General features: G+C 42.2%; 1 protein-coding gene across 1 annotated transcript; it reads right to left on the bottom strand.

Moving 5' to 3' along the window:
• Positions 1-8,810: 8,810 nt before the first annotated feature.
• On the bottom strand, positions 8,811-10,189 carry thap11 (THAP domain containing 11). The gene has a single exon (XM_034189482.1). It carries the CDS (start codon positions 9,883-9,885, stop codon positions 9,004-9,006), a length of 882 nt encoding a protein of 293 aa, XP_034045373.1. The 5' UTR covers positions 9,886-10,189; the 3' UTR covers positions 8,811-9,003.
• Between the last annotated feature and the right edge of the window lie 2,893 nt (positions 10,190-13,082).

Raw genomic sequence — 13,082 nt, 5'->3', positions numbered from 1 at the left:
ATAAAAAGCCACTTCTAACAGGACTCTCACCTTGCAAATATTTTCCAAAGTAAAAATTTGTGCAATCAAAACTACTGTTGGCAGAGATTTGTGCTCTACGAGTGCGGTGCTCTAATTTCTTGTACAAATTTGTTTTTGGTTTGACTTAAAAGGAGATAATTTAAAAAAAAAAAAAAAAAAAATATATATATATATATATATATATATATATATATATATATATATATATATATATATGAAGAAGCCTTATTTTTTTCTTTTTGTTAAAATGGCATAAATAAAATATTGCAACAGACCAAGAGTGTGAAGACTTTCTACATTCACTGTACCATGAAAGGCTGAGAGGTTTCTACTGCACACAGGTCCTGTAAAACCAACCTACCTGACAAAAACATGAACACTGATTGTTTTGTAAAATAATTAATCCTATTTATCACCTTTGACAAGTTAAAGGTGTTAGTTTAAGAAGAATTAATCACTAATCATCAGATTAGTACAGGCTGGAGCATATACTGTCCCACCTGCATTAACATTTTGTACACACTTTATATGTAACATGTCAACAGATTTCACTGACACTTTGGTGTTTTAATGATGGATTATTTTTCTATCTTCACCCAGATTACATAATTGCTCTCAAAGGATGATGCAATCCAACATTATCATCTTTTGGTCTGAATATAAAGAGTGTTAGCAGCCATAGGAAGGAAGGAATAGAAAGGAAAGCAGGATTGTCTAAATTTGATTGGCAGCTCTGGATTAAGGCCTTATGCAACACTGTTGAGAGTAAAAAAATAAATCCAAATGAGATTAGGATCTGGATCCACCTCCCTCCAACACTAGTCAACAATCTCTCTTTTTTCTGTTTCATTTGACACATTTGAGGGGTGTTGATTAAAGCATGTGTCGGTGAACTGCATTACTGTTTTATATTCACAGAATGAAGTCAAATATTTCAATACGTAAACAACTGCACAACTGGACATCCAACACACACACTGCTGAAAGTAAAATGGGTCAGATCATCACTGCAGCGCCACTTTTCAACCTTTTTCTGTCACTGCCATCTAGAGGGAGCAAATAATCCAGCAATCCAACAGGCTGTCCATTCTGCCAAAACTGTCAATGTGGGCTATTAGTACTGGAAACAAATCTCACTATGAAATAATGATTCACATTATTTATATTTCCAATAATGTAGATCCATTATTATTTTCACAAATGATTTGTGGTGACTGTGAAAAAATATCAGATATTTGCTGATTATAGATTCTCAAAAGTTACTTTTTATAGTGTAACATAAAGGTTGATTGACTTTGGGTAAAATTAAAGAGATCACTTTGGGAACTGTTTTTTTTTTTTTTTTTTAATCAGCCTTGTACAGTTATTTAGGCTTTCATGTTAACCAGCCCCCAGAAAGCTTGCAATTCTGTGACTGCATGTAGAAATAATACTGCTATAAGAAACACTGTAGGCCTGAAATGACTTGATTTACACCTCTGTAACATACAGTAGTGTTCAGAATAATAGTAGTGCTATGTGACTAAAAAGATTAATCCAGGTTTTGAGTATATTTCTTATTGTTACATGGGAAACAAGGTACCAGTAGATTCAATAGATTCTCACAAATCCAACAAGACCAAGCATTCATGATATGCACACTCTTAAGGCTATGAAATTGGGCTATTAGTAAAAAAGTAGAAAAGGGGGTGTTCACAATAATAGTAGTGTGGCATTCAGTCAGTGAGTAAAACTGTTCTTTTTGGGTCCAAGGGCCGCAGACAGTTTGTGAGACGACCCCCAAACTCTGAATTCAAGCCACAGTTCACAGTGAAGACAGTGAAGCATGGTGGTGCAAGCGTCATGATATGGGCATGTTTCTCCTACTATGGTGTTGGGCCTATATATCGCATACCAGGTATCATGGATCAGTTTGGATATGTCAAAATACTTGAAGAGGTCATGTTGCCTTATGCGGAAGAGGACATGCCCTTGAAATGGGTGTTTCAACAGGACAATGACCCCAAGCACACTAGTAAACGAGCAAAATCTTGGTTCCAAACCAACAAAATTAATGCCTTGCAGATGTGAAGAAATCATGAAAAACTGTTTTTTTTTTTTTTTTGCCAGCTTGCACTCGGGCCGAGAGGGATGCACTTTTCTCTTCTCCCTCCCTCCTTATCTTTCCTGCTTCTGTGGTGTGTTGTCTGTGAGGCTGCAGCTTTGCTCTTCTGGAAAACGACAAAATGGATCTGTTAAAGTGGTCTTTGAATGCAATTGACACTATTTTTTCTACAAGACATTGGGCGGAGGACCCGACCTGTCCTGCCGGCACGCATGTGATGGGTTACGTGATGGTCTCGTGGAGGAGATGGCAGGTCATGTGCCTTTACATGGTTTCTGTGGAGGACGTCGAAGATGTGTATATATTTGGCTTGGTGGTGACCGGCTTTCTGCTGTGTGGAGCGGGCATGGCGCTGGTTTACCGGAAAATCAAGAAAGTGGAGGCAGCTTTGATTGGGCAAAGTCCAGGCTGCCCTACAAGATTGATTCAATTGGGAAGGCAGTGGCTGCGCAGTCGGCGGGTGTTAACCGCACACTGGAAAACATCTCGGGCAGGATTGCAGCTCTGGAAACCCACTTTGACCGTCTGTAAAGACCACATTCTACATTCAGATGCATTGAGAGCCACTCTGTTCTCAGAACTGTGGAATCTTTCAGGCGTCTGCTAATCTGGATATTCATTTGGCCCCCCCAAAACACAGCTGCACTCCAAGGCCGCTGTGATAAAAAACCTCCTCAAGAAGATCAACACTTAAGCCTCGCTCCCTGGTCATCCCCCTCCCTTCAGCTTCTCCAGCTCTGACATTGACTGTGGACAGTGGACTGCTCAGGGCTGAGCCCCTCCCCCTCCAGGATTGTCAGACAAGGCCGTTGACGGCGCCTAATAGGCTGACTCCGGAGTGTTCTGATAAACTGGACCTTCAAATCTCGGTTGTCCTGCGTCTTTGGTTGTCTGTGTGATTATTGTTTTTCTGTGTTGATAGGGGTTTTTTTCCTCATTGCTGCTGTGTAATGCAGCGGCTATGAGGGTTTTTTTTTTCTCCTTTTTCCCTCGTGTGTGCTTTTTTAATATGTGTTTATGTACCGGGCCGGCCTATGTGTGTTGTGTGTTGTGTGTTGTTTGTTATGGGTCGGTCTTGGTTTGCTCAGCCCTGCTGTTGACCAAGGCAGGGATGTACATCTGGAGCTGGTCCCCGGGCGCCTAATGGCGACTTCTGCTCCTACTGGCAATTAGGATGGGTTAAATGCAGTAGACACATTTCATTGTGCAGGGAACATGTTCTTTTGTGCATATGACAATAAAATTCTTTTGAATCCTTTTGAATCCTTATACAACTAAATACTAGTTTAGTGATTCACAGGATTGCTAAAAAAGCAGTTTGAACATAATAGTTTTGAGTTTGTAGCATCAACAGCAGATGCTACTATTATTGTGAACACCCCCTTTTCTACTTTTTTTTTACTAATAGCCCAATTTCATAGCCATAAGAGTGTGCATATCATGAATGCTTGGTCTTGCTGGATTTGTGAGAATCTACTGAATCTACTGGTACTTGTTTCCCATGTAACAATAAGAAATATACTCAAAACCTGGATTAATCTTTTTAGTCACATAGCACTACTATTATTCTGAACACTCAATTTCAATTTATTTTCATTTATATACATACTATACATTCTGCTACATACACTACTGTATGTAGGAGAAGTCCATATATGGTCAACTGCTTACTGAGACACGCCCACTGGTGCAGCTATCAGCGGAGTCTACTTAAAACAACAGGCAAAAAATTTGTTTCCTAGAGACATGAGAATTTTGAATTTTGTGTGTGTTTTTGGGGTTGGGGGGGGGGGGCTGTGTCTTTTTTTTTTTTAAATGGTCATATAAAGCAATCTTTGTAGACTATTTTGTGTGATTTTTGACAGTACTTATGCAAGTTTAAAATGTCATATTTTTCACATTTTCAGAATATTACAGTTCTGAGAAATACCAAGTATGGAGTACATTTATTTAACTCTGCATGTGTTTATTCACACAAAGTTAGTTTTCCAATTAAACCAAAAGAAATTAGCACTTTTGCCAAAGCTCAGACTCACCATCTGACGTATCTTGAATCAAAGCTTTTTGTGGTGTTTTCTGGTGTTTTTTTGGTTTCTGAATTCTTTTTCAGATAATTTTCACAGAACATTGATTATCTCTGCTATGCACAGTTTGTCACTGCTTTTTGGCACTTGGTTTCCAACTGATAACTGGAATATAGACAAACAGGCATGAAACTGGAACCTCCATCCAATTTTGGTGGTGTAGGTAAATCCGTAACAGAAAAATGAGAGTGACTGAGGCACTTTTGATTGAGATATAATGCAAAATGTGCACCAAATGGGCTTTTCAATATTAAATTCAAATGTCCACAAAATCCACAATCCTGATCAAACTTTGTCAGGCAATAGTGAGTTCCAGTCCGTACCTCACCTTCAAATATGAGTGACTGGGGCACGATTGATTAAGATATAATGTTAAATGTATATTAAATGGGTTTTCAATGTTAAATTTAAATGGCCACAAAATCTGTAATCTGGATCAGATCTAGATTAAACTGTACCAATCAATAAAGGATACCATCCTACATAACTCCCTCAAATATGAAATTCAGTCTTCAATGCTAAAGGGTAGGGATTTTTTCCCCAGTTTTCCAAGATTTTTCCTGACTTTGACCTTGAAAATTGTATCAGTTCTTGTCTATCAGGACATGAATCCCCTGTTAAAAAAAAATCATAATATATGAAAATGTGTGGGTTACAGGCTGTTCACAAACAGAAAAAACAAACAAACTGGGTGAAAACATAACCTCAGCCCACCTTCATTGGCAGAAGTAAAAATCCCAAATCAAATCTACAGTCAATCTAAACAACATAAAATCTTATGTTTCATTCACTCCATTCTGAATATTTGCTGAGATTCTTTAGATTTTTACTTTTTGGATTTTGCTGCAGCATTCTGCACAGTCCCTGACAGACGAATGGTCTCGTCTGTCCTCTTGTCACCGGATCTCTCTGCTGCTTCTCAGCAACCGTTTCCACACAGACAAAGTTGGATTTCTTGATTCTTATTTTCAGTGTTTTGTAAATTTTGAAAATTGTTCTGAAAGTGTTCACTGGAAATTTTACCTTTGTGCATGCACAGCCAGAACTCACATAAAAACATCTTACATAGAATGCTTTATGGTCCTGTAAAAAGTCTCTTTAAAAAGTTTTTTTTTTAAGGATGCATGTGATAATTATGGACGCAAAAATCCTCTAGGTTGTTTTGAAGATTTGTGACTTGTGTTCTCTTACTGATATGTACAACACCTTGAAGCAAAGTGAAGACTCAGGGAAACTCCAGAAATGTCTGACATTTATCTTGATGTGTATTTTATGTAGCAAACTGTTTGAATGGTTCAAAACAATGAGAAAATATAAAGCGCCTTTCTCTGTGACAAAGAGTCAGTTGTGGCTTAACACTGTATTTATTAATAATATGAAGTGATTTGAGCAAATTACAAAGGTGCGAGTTTCTTTAAAGAAACAGTTACTATAAATGAGCATTTTTACACTGATGACAAACAAGAAACAATATTTCACGCAACCCTAGGATGCAGTCTTTCCTGAAACCAGGATGTTTTCAGCCATTTGTCTCACTAAATTAAGGCCCAAGTCCAATTTCCTGTCTTTACCAATAAAACGTGTTGTGCACATAAGCACATTCATCATATCAAATGTTTTTAAAGGCACTGTGTTATTTTGGATGATCTGTTCATATGTCAAACAATTCTAGAAAAATAGCAGAAGGCCTTTATATAATACACCAGAAATATTTTAAATTTTGATTGATGGTTTCCTGTTTTGATACAATCACATATCATAATGAATGTTGTTTTTTTTAATAATAAAATTTTAATTTTATCACTTTTCCCAGAAACACATGTGTGCACACTTTATCATTGAAGTAAAGTTAGCAGAAATTCACATTTTCACCTTTCTTGAATACAAACAAAAGGGGAAAAAGTACACTGAGCTAATGTTCTGATGGCAAGGAAGAAGCTATAGGATTCTGAGTCCTGTTTCTACAGCTGTGAAGAACAAAATCACCACATCAAGAGAAGAAAAAACAAAACAACAACTCCACATGAATCAGCACTGTTACAAAACAAATTTTACTTCAAAATGAGAACCGGTTATAATTGTGAGAACTTCAAAAATCAGAAATGAATGAATCTGAGAATGAAACAATTAACATCAGGAATAAGAACTGCAGCCACTACATGTCTGTGTAGATAAACAGGCCAGACACACAAAAACCTGACACCGTTTCAGGAAACCCCACAAGTTGCAGACACAGAATAATATTCACACTAGCTGTGTTATTACTGTGTTTTAAGAAAACATTTGTCTTTGCAGATATAGAAAACTTCCTGCATGGGAAAAAGCTACAAAAATTTAATTTAATGTCTGTCTTTTTGAAGATTTTATTATCAAGTATATGTCCAAGCTTCCAGGCAATTCATCACAGTCTTTTCTGCAAATGCAATCAGCAACAAAACCACCACAAACCAGTGGCTGAACTTTTATATTGGTGAACACATGCCAGGAATGCCGTTTTGGTTGTATAAGTCCCCGTGGATAAATAACCTCACCGTTACTTCTCAGCCTCCTTCAGACAGCCTGTGGACATCATGTGATACAGCACTGTGTACAAGTCTGAAGCAACCACCTCTTCCTACAGAAATATTTGTTTTATTATTATCATTATTATTAATCTGAACAAATGCAATATTTTCACTTAAAAAAAAAAGATTTTGACTGTTGTAAAAAGGGTAGCATAATGGCACTCACAGACCTTTTTAGACTTTAGATTACTTAATGTTTACAACAATATATTTGTACAAACATATAATAATAATCATCCATCCATCCATTTTCTATACCCACTTACTTCACTGAAGGGTCACAGGGTGGGGGTTGGACCCTATCCCAGCAGTCATAGGGTGTGATGTGGGTTACACCCCGAACAGAACGCCAGTCTATCGCGAGGCCACAAATAGACAAACACTTTCATATCCACACGCACATCTACGGACAATTTAAAGTTACCAATCCACCTAACCTACATGTCTTTGGATGTGGGAGGAAGCCGGAAAACCTACGGGGAACCCATGCAAACACGAGGAGAACATGCAAATTCCACACAGTAAGGCCACAGGTGGGAAATGAACCCATGACTTTCTTGCTATTCTGCAATAGTGCTAACCACTAAGTCACTGTGCTGCCCTGACAACAATCAATTAATGATAAACTGATCAACATCTCTGTAAAACCTATCAGACAAAATAATTATTTTAAAAAGGTAGTTGCATTAGAATTTGTTATTCAAATTCTTAGCACAATCATAAATTACTTCACTTTTTTTTTTTTGCACTGCACTATTACGTCGAGAAGGGAGGGGCATGCACCTATAAAGCAACTTTCCACCTGCCTTTTTTGGGAGCTGCGCCAGTTGCATGTATCATCTGCCTGGCTGGGTGATGGGGACACCACACAGGAGTCCACTGGCCAATAACGATGACATTCCAGCCTCAGCCTACACAAAAATATGTGACAGCCATCCTAGGGCGGTAGCTGTATCCAGGGGTCAATATTTAAAAATACTCCAATCATATTGAAAAGTATACCACATTATTTATCTGATCATAAAGATTGCAAAAAGGTATCATTTGGTCCATCTATGACTAAATGCTATGGAGCTGTGGGTTAAACACAGCAAAAATAGTGAAGGGTCAATTTTAGTTTGTACATGGGTTAGAAGTCAAATTTACTCTAATGTTGGTTAAAAAATGTTGCAAATGACTGATTAATGCAGTTTAAAAAAAAAACAGTCTGCACCATCTGTTATGGTAAGATATCACATTATGGGGTAACATCTCCTAGGATCCAACAATGGGCATTGACCTTGTTTGACCATTACTATTCCATTTATTAATGTTATTTACTCAATCAATAATTTGCAGAAGTCATGGTACATTGAGGCTGGATTGTAAGTGTTGTTTGTCCACCCTAAGTGGTTGTGATTACGTCAAAACTGGCTTCAGGCTCATGGACTATAGGACTTTGTTTTTGTCCAGATCCATACTGGGCACACAATTCTTTCAGAGAAAGAAAAAAACAACATCACGTTAAAACAGGATAGCCAGTAAAAAAAAAAAAAACCTAAAAAAAAAAAAAATTCTTAACGTGCAGGTTGCTGAAGAACTGTATTGATGTCACGCCTCATATTTCCTCCTTCATTCCTATGTGTCATCTATTGATTTTGTAGCATCTCACTAAACTGTGGATCTGATTCTTGCAGCACATTCACAATAAATTTCAACACAAGCAATAAGTTAGACTGCAGGATCTGTGCTGTCTCGTTTAGTTACAGAGACTTTTCCATCTCCGAGGATGTCTTCTAGTCATATGTACTGATCGGGAACCTTCGACGATCATGTGTCATCCTGCTCTGAGGAGGCTTCCTTTTGCAGCCCAGTGTGATGAAGCACCTCTTCAACCCTTTCAAACTGTTTGGAAACCAAAGCAATACCACGGTGCTGCCGCTTAAGATATGGGGGCGCTGTTGTGCGCTCTGTAATCAGGCAGTCTTGGCTGTCCTCTGATGACTCCAGCTATTAACAGGTAATCCTGTTGAACCAATAATTCGGTGCATGATGTGACTTGGTCTGCAGAGGAGTGTGCATGTTTCTAAGTGACAAGCAATGCCATTCTCACTATCAGCTACACAACTAATCAGTAAGCTTGAAGCCTATGGAAATTCATCTCTACTTGTTGAAAATAAACTGTCATCTCTGGCAGATGGGCAGAGAACACAGAGCTGCTGTCCGTCAGGGGTCTGCCTCCGGCCTGGGCTCATATTTTCTTGCGGACGTTGGCCACGGTGCTGCCGTACAGTAGTCGGTCCCGCTCCCGCACCTCCTCCTGCAGCATGGCCTCGGTCACGCGGAGCTGGCGGATGGTCGCCTTCATCTCCTTCATTTTGACCTCCATCAGCGCGATGATGTCCCGTTGCTCGTTGAGTTTCCGCAGTAGCTCTGCGGACGTGGTGCCGGTGGTCAGAGAGTAGGAGTGGTCCAGCGGGCTGCTGGACACGTTGACGTACTGCACCGGCTGCTGCACGGAGAACGCCGTCTCCCCCGAGGACTCGTCGGCGGTCTGGTTTTCGTCGCTGATCGGCGCCGTGTAGTCGGTCCCCTGCGGCTGGGCGGGCAGCTGCGCCGTGCCCAGGTACTCTCCGTTTTGGCCGGTCTGAAACACTGTGACGCCGCCGCCACCACCACCGCCGCCTCCTCCGCCGTCATCTGTCGCCTCTCCGCCCGCAGAGCCCTCCGCTCCTATGGCTGTGGAGCGCACGTTGGTGATGATGATGCCGTGCGCCGGCGGAGAGGCGGGCGGATCGGTGGGGCAGCGGCTCAGAACCGGAGCGGGAGCCGCCGCGGTCACTTTCCTGCCTCTGCCCCGCCGGCTCTTTCGCTCGTTCACCCCCCGCAGCGGGAAGAGGGATGGGACTCGGATGCTGTAGGTTTTTCTGCCGCCGGCGAAGTGCACGCTGCACACGCGGTGTCCCGTGGTGGGTTGGAAGGTGCTGAAGCAGCCGCTGACTCCGGCCCGGGAGATGTTCCTCAGCCAGACCTCCCTCAGCGCGCTGTCCTTCGGAAAGGTGTAGAAGCGCAGCTCTCGGTCCCGGTGGGAGTTGTTGTAGCAGCCGGGGACACAGCAGGTGAAGCCGGGCATGCTTGTTTCTGCGCACGCCCTCAAACCCCGGTGTTTGAGTGGAAGTTGGACTTATTTTCTTGTTGTTGTTGTTGAAGCTGAGCGGCCTGTAAGCGGAACTACAGCTCCCACAAGGCTAACGACGTTCTGTTTGTTTCCCTCTCTGCACCGCGTCCGGAACGGCCGCCTGCGCACGGACCCGCCGCGCGCCGAACCGCTACACAGTTCGATACCCGTGTTTGGGTTCCGCTGGAAATTGTCCCGTTTGTTCTTTGCGATGTTGTCAAAGACAAATGTCCCTAACTGAAAACTAAAAATCCCACAATACCCCGCGCTTCTTCTTCTTCCTTTTCATGCTTTCTTTCAGCAGGTTGCAAACAACGGCATTGTGCATTGCCGCCCCCACTTGGTGGAGAGTGTATCTTAGGTTCACAAGCTCCAGCAATTATTTCCAGTGTTGAAAAATTAATTCATGCTTAATTTATTAGTGTACAATAAAATGTTCATAACTTATCGATTACTGTGGAACACAAATATACATAAAAGGGCCAAACAGAAGTTCCCTAGTTCGAGATAGACTGTGTACTGTTCTCCACGTCGATCAGAAAGGGCATCCAGTGCAAAACTTGTGCCAAATCAACATTTGAAAAAAAATTGGAGCAGCCAATATATATATATATATATATAATTTATAATGGACTGCATTTCTGTCTGAAGTGGATGCTGAAAGTGCTTTATAATAATCCCTCACATCTACATTCAGCCATGCAAGGCACAGGAGCTTATTTTTTTTCCAATTTATTTTCATTTATATAGCGCCAAATCACATCAACGTTGCCTCAAGGCGCTTCACACAAGTAAGATCTAACCTTACCCAAGGAGCCTTAGCCATTTGTCTAGTTTGACTGAGTTTTAAACTGAGGATCCTCCAGTCTCAAGACTGCCACTTTAACTTCTAGACAGTCACTCCAAAACAACAACAATAATATAATAATAACAATAATAGCATTCATTCATTTTCTGCCACCTAATTTGAGAAAGATTCATCTGTATGTTTGTTTCCTGCTCCTCCCAGGTTAAATGGTAAATGGACTGCATTTCTATAGTGCTTACCTATTCACACAAACACACACACACACCAATGTCAGGGTGCTGCCATGCAAGGTGCTCACTACACACCGGGAGCAACTTGGGGATTAAGGACCTTGCCCAAGGGCCCTTAGTGATTTTCTGGACAGGCTAGGGCTAGAACCAAGGATCCATCCATCCATCCATCCATTTTCTTCCGCTTTATCCGGAGTTGGGTTGCGGGGGCAGCAGCTCAAGCAAAGCCGCCCAGACCTCCCGATCCACACACACCTCCCCCAGCTCCTCCAGGGGAACCCCAAGGTGTTCCCAAGCCAGCCGAGAGATGTAATCCTTCCAGCGTGTCCTGGGTCTTCCCCGGGGCCTCCTCCCGATGGGACGTGCCCGGAACACCTCTCCAGCGAAGGCATCCAGGGGGCATCCGGAAAAGATGCCCGAGCCACCTCAACTGACTCCTTTCGACGTGGAGGAGCAGCGGCTCGGCTCCGAGCTCCTCCCGAGTGACCGAGCTCCTCACCCTATCTCTAAGGGAGCGCCCAGCCACCCTGCGGAGGAAACTCATCTCGGCCGCTTGTACCCGCGATCTCATTCTTTTGGTCATGAGCCAAATCTCATGACCATAGGTGAGGATCGGAACTTAGATCGATCGGTAAATTGAGAGCTTTGCCCCCCTACTCAGCTCTCTCTTCACCACGACGGTCCGATACAGCGACCGCATCACTGCAGACGCTGCACCGATACGTCTATCGATCTCACGCTCCATCCGTCCCTCACTCGTGAACAAGACCCCGAGATACTTAAACTCCTCCACTTGAGGCAAGGACACTCCACCGACCTGAAGAGGGCAAAGCACCTTTTTCCGGTCGAGAACCATGGCCTCGGATTTGGAGGTGCTGATCTTCATCCCGGACACCCCACACTCGGCTGCAAACCGCCCCAGTGCACGCTGAAGGTCCTGATTTGACGAAGCCAACAGAACCACATCGTCCGCAAACAGCAGAGACGAGATTCTGTGGTTCCCAAACCAGACCCCCTCTACACCCTGGCTGCACCTAGAAATTCTGTCCATAAAAATAATGAACAGAACCGGTGACAAAGGGCAGCCCTGGTGGAGGCCAACGTGCACCGGAAACAGGTTTGACTTACTACCGGCAATGCGAACCAAGCTCCTGCTGCGGTCGTACAGGGACCAGATAGCCCTTAGCAAAGGACCCCGGACCCCGTACTCCCGGAGCACTCCTCACAGGGTGCCCCGAGGGACTTGGTCGAACGCCTTCTCCAGATCCACAAAACACATGTGGACTGGTTGGGCGAACTCCCATGAACGGCAAACTCCCATGAACCGAGGATCCTCTGGTCTCAAACCCAACACTGAACCACAAGACCATCATCTCCCCAGGTTCTTTGTCCATGTTTGGCAAATTCTGTGCATGAAAGGATTATTTTCAACAAAGGTCAAGGTCATTAAAGGGTCGAAGGTAAAAAAAAAAAATCATTGCAATTTTGATTTTTGACTATATCCACCAAACGTTGCACACATACGGTGCATCCATTAAGTATTCACAGCGCTTCACTTTTTCCACATTTTGTTGTGTTACAGCCTTATTCCAAAATGGAGTAAAATTCTTCTTTTCCCTAAAAATTCAACACACAATACCCCATAATGACAATGTGAAAAAAAGTTTTTTTTTTGTTTTGTTTTTTTGCAAATTGATTAAAAATAAAAAAACTAAGAAATCACATTTACATAAGTATTCACAGCCTTTGCCATGAAGCTCAAAATTAAGTTCAGGTGCATCCTGTTTCCACTGATCTTCCTTGAGATGTTTCTACAGCTTAACTGGAGTCCACCTGGGGTAAATTCAGTTGATTGGACATAATTTGGAAAGGCACACACCTGTCTACATATAAGGTCCCACAGTTGACAGTGCATGTCAGAGCACAAACCAAGCAAGAAGTCAAAGGAATTGTCTGTAGACCTCTGAGACAGAATTGTCTCGAGGCACAAATCTGGGGAAGAGTACAGAAACATTTCTGCTGCTTTGAAGGTCCCAATGAGCACAGTGGCCTCCATCATCCGTGTATTCAAGGCTCCAGGATATAAAGGGATATTGTTCAGTATAGTAGTGTTA

Source organism: Thalassophryne amazonica, chromosome 2 (assembly GCF_902500255.1).
Source record: "Thalassophryne amazonica chromosome 2, fThaAma1.1, whole genome shotgun sequence".
In the NCBI taxonomy this organism is placed as follows: domain Eukaryota; kingdom Metazoa; phylum Chordata; class Actinopteri; order Batrachoidiformes; family Batrachoididae; genus Thalassophryne; species Thalassophryne amazonica.
The sequence above is the reverse complement of the archived record's forward strand: the minus strand, read 5'-3'. Positions and strand labels throughout refer to the sequence as shown.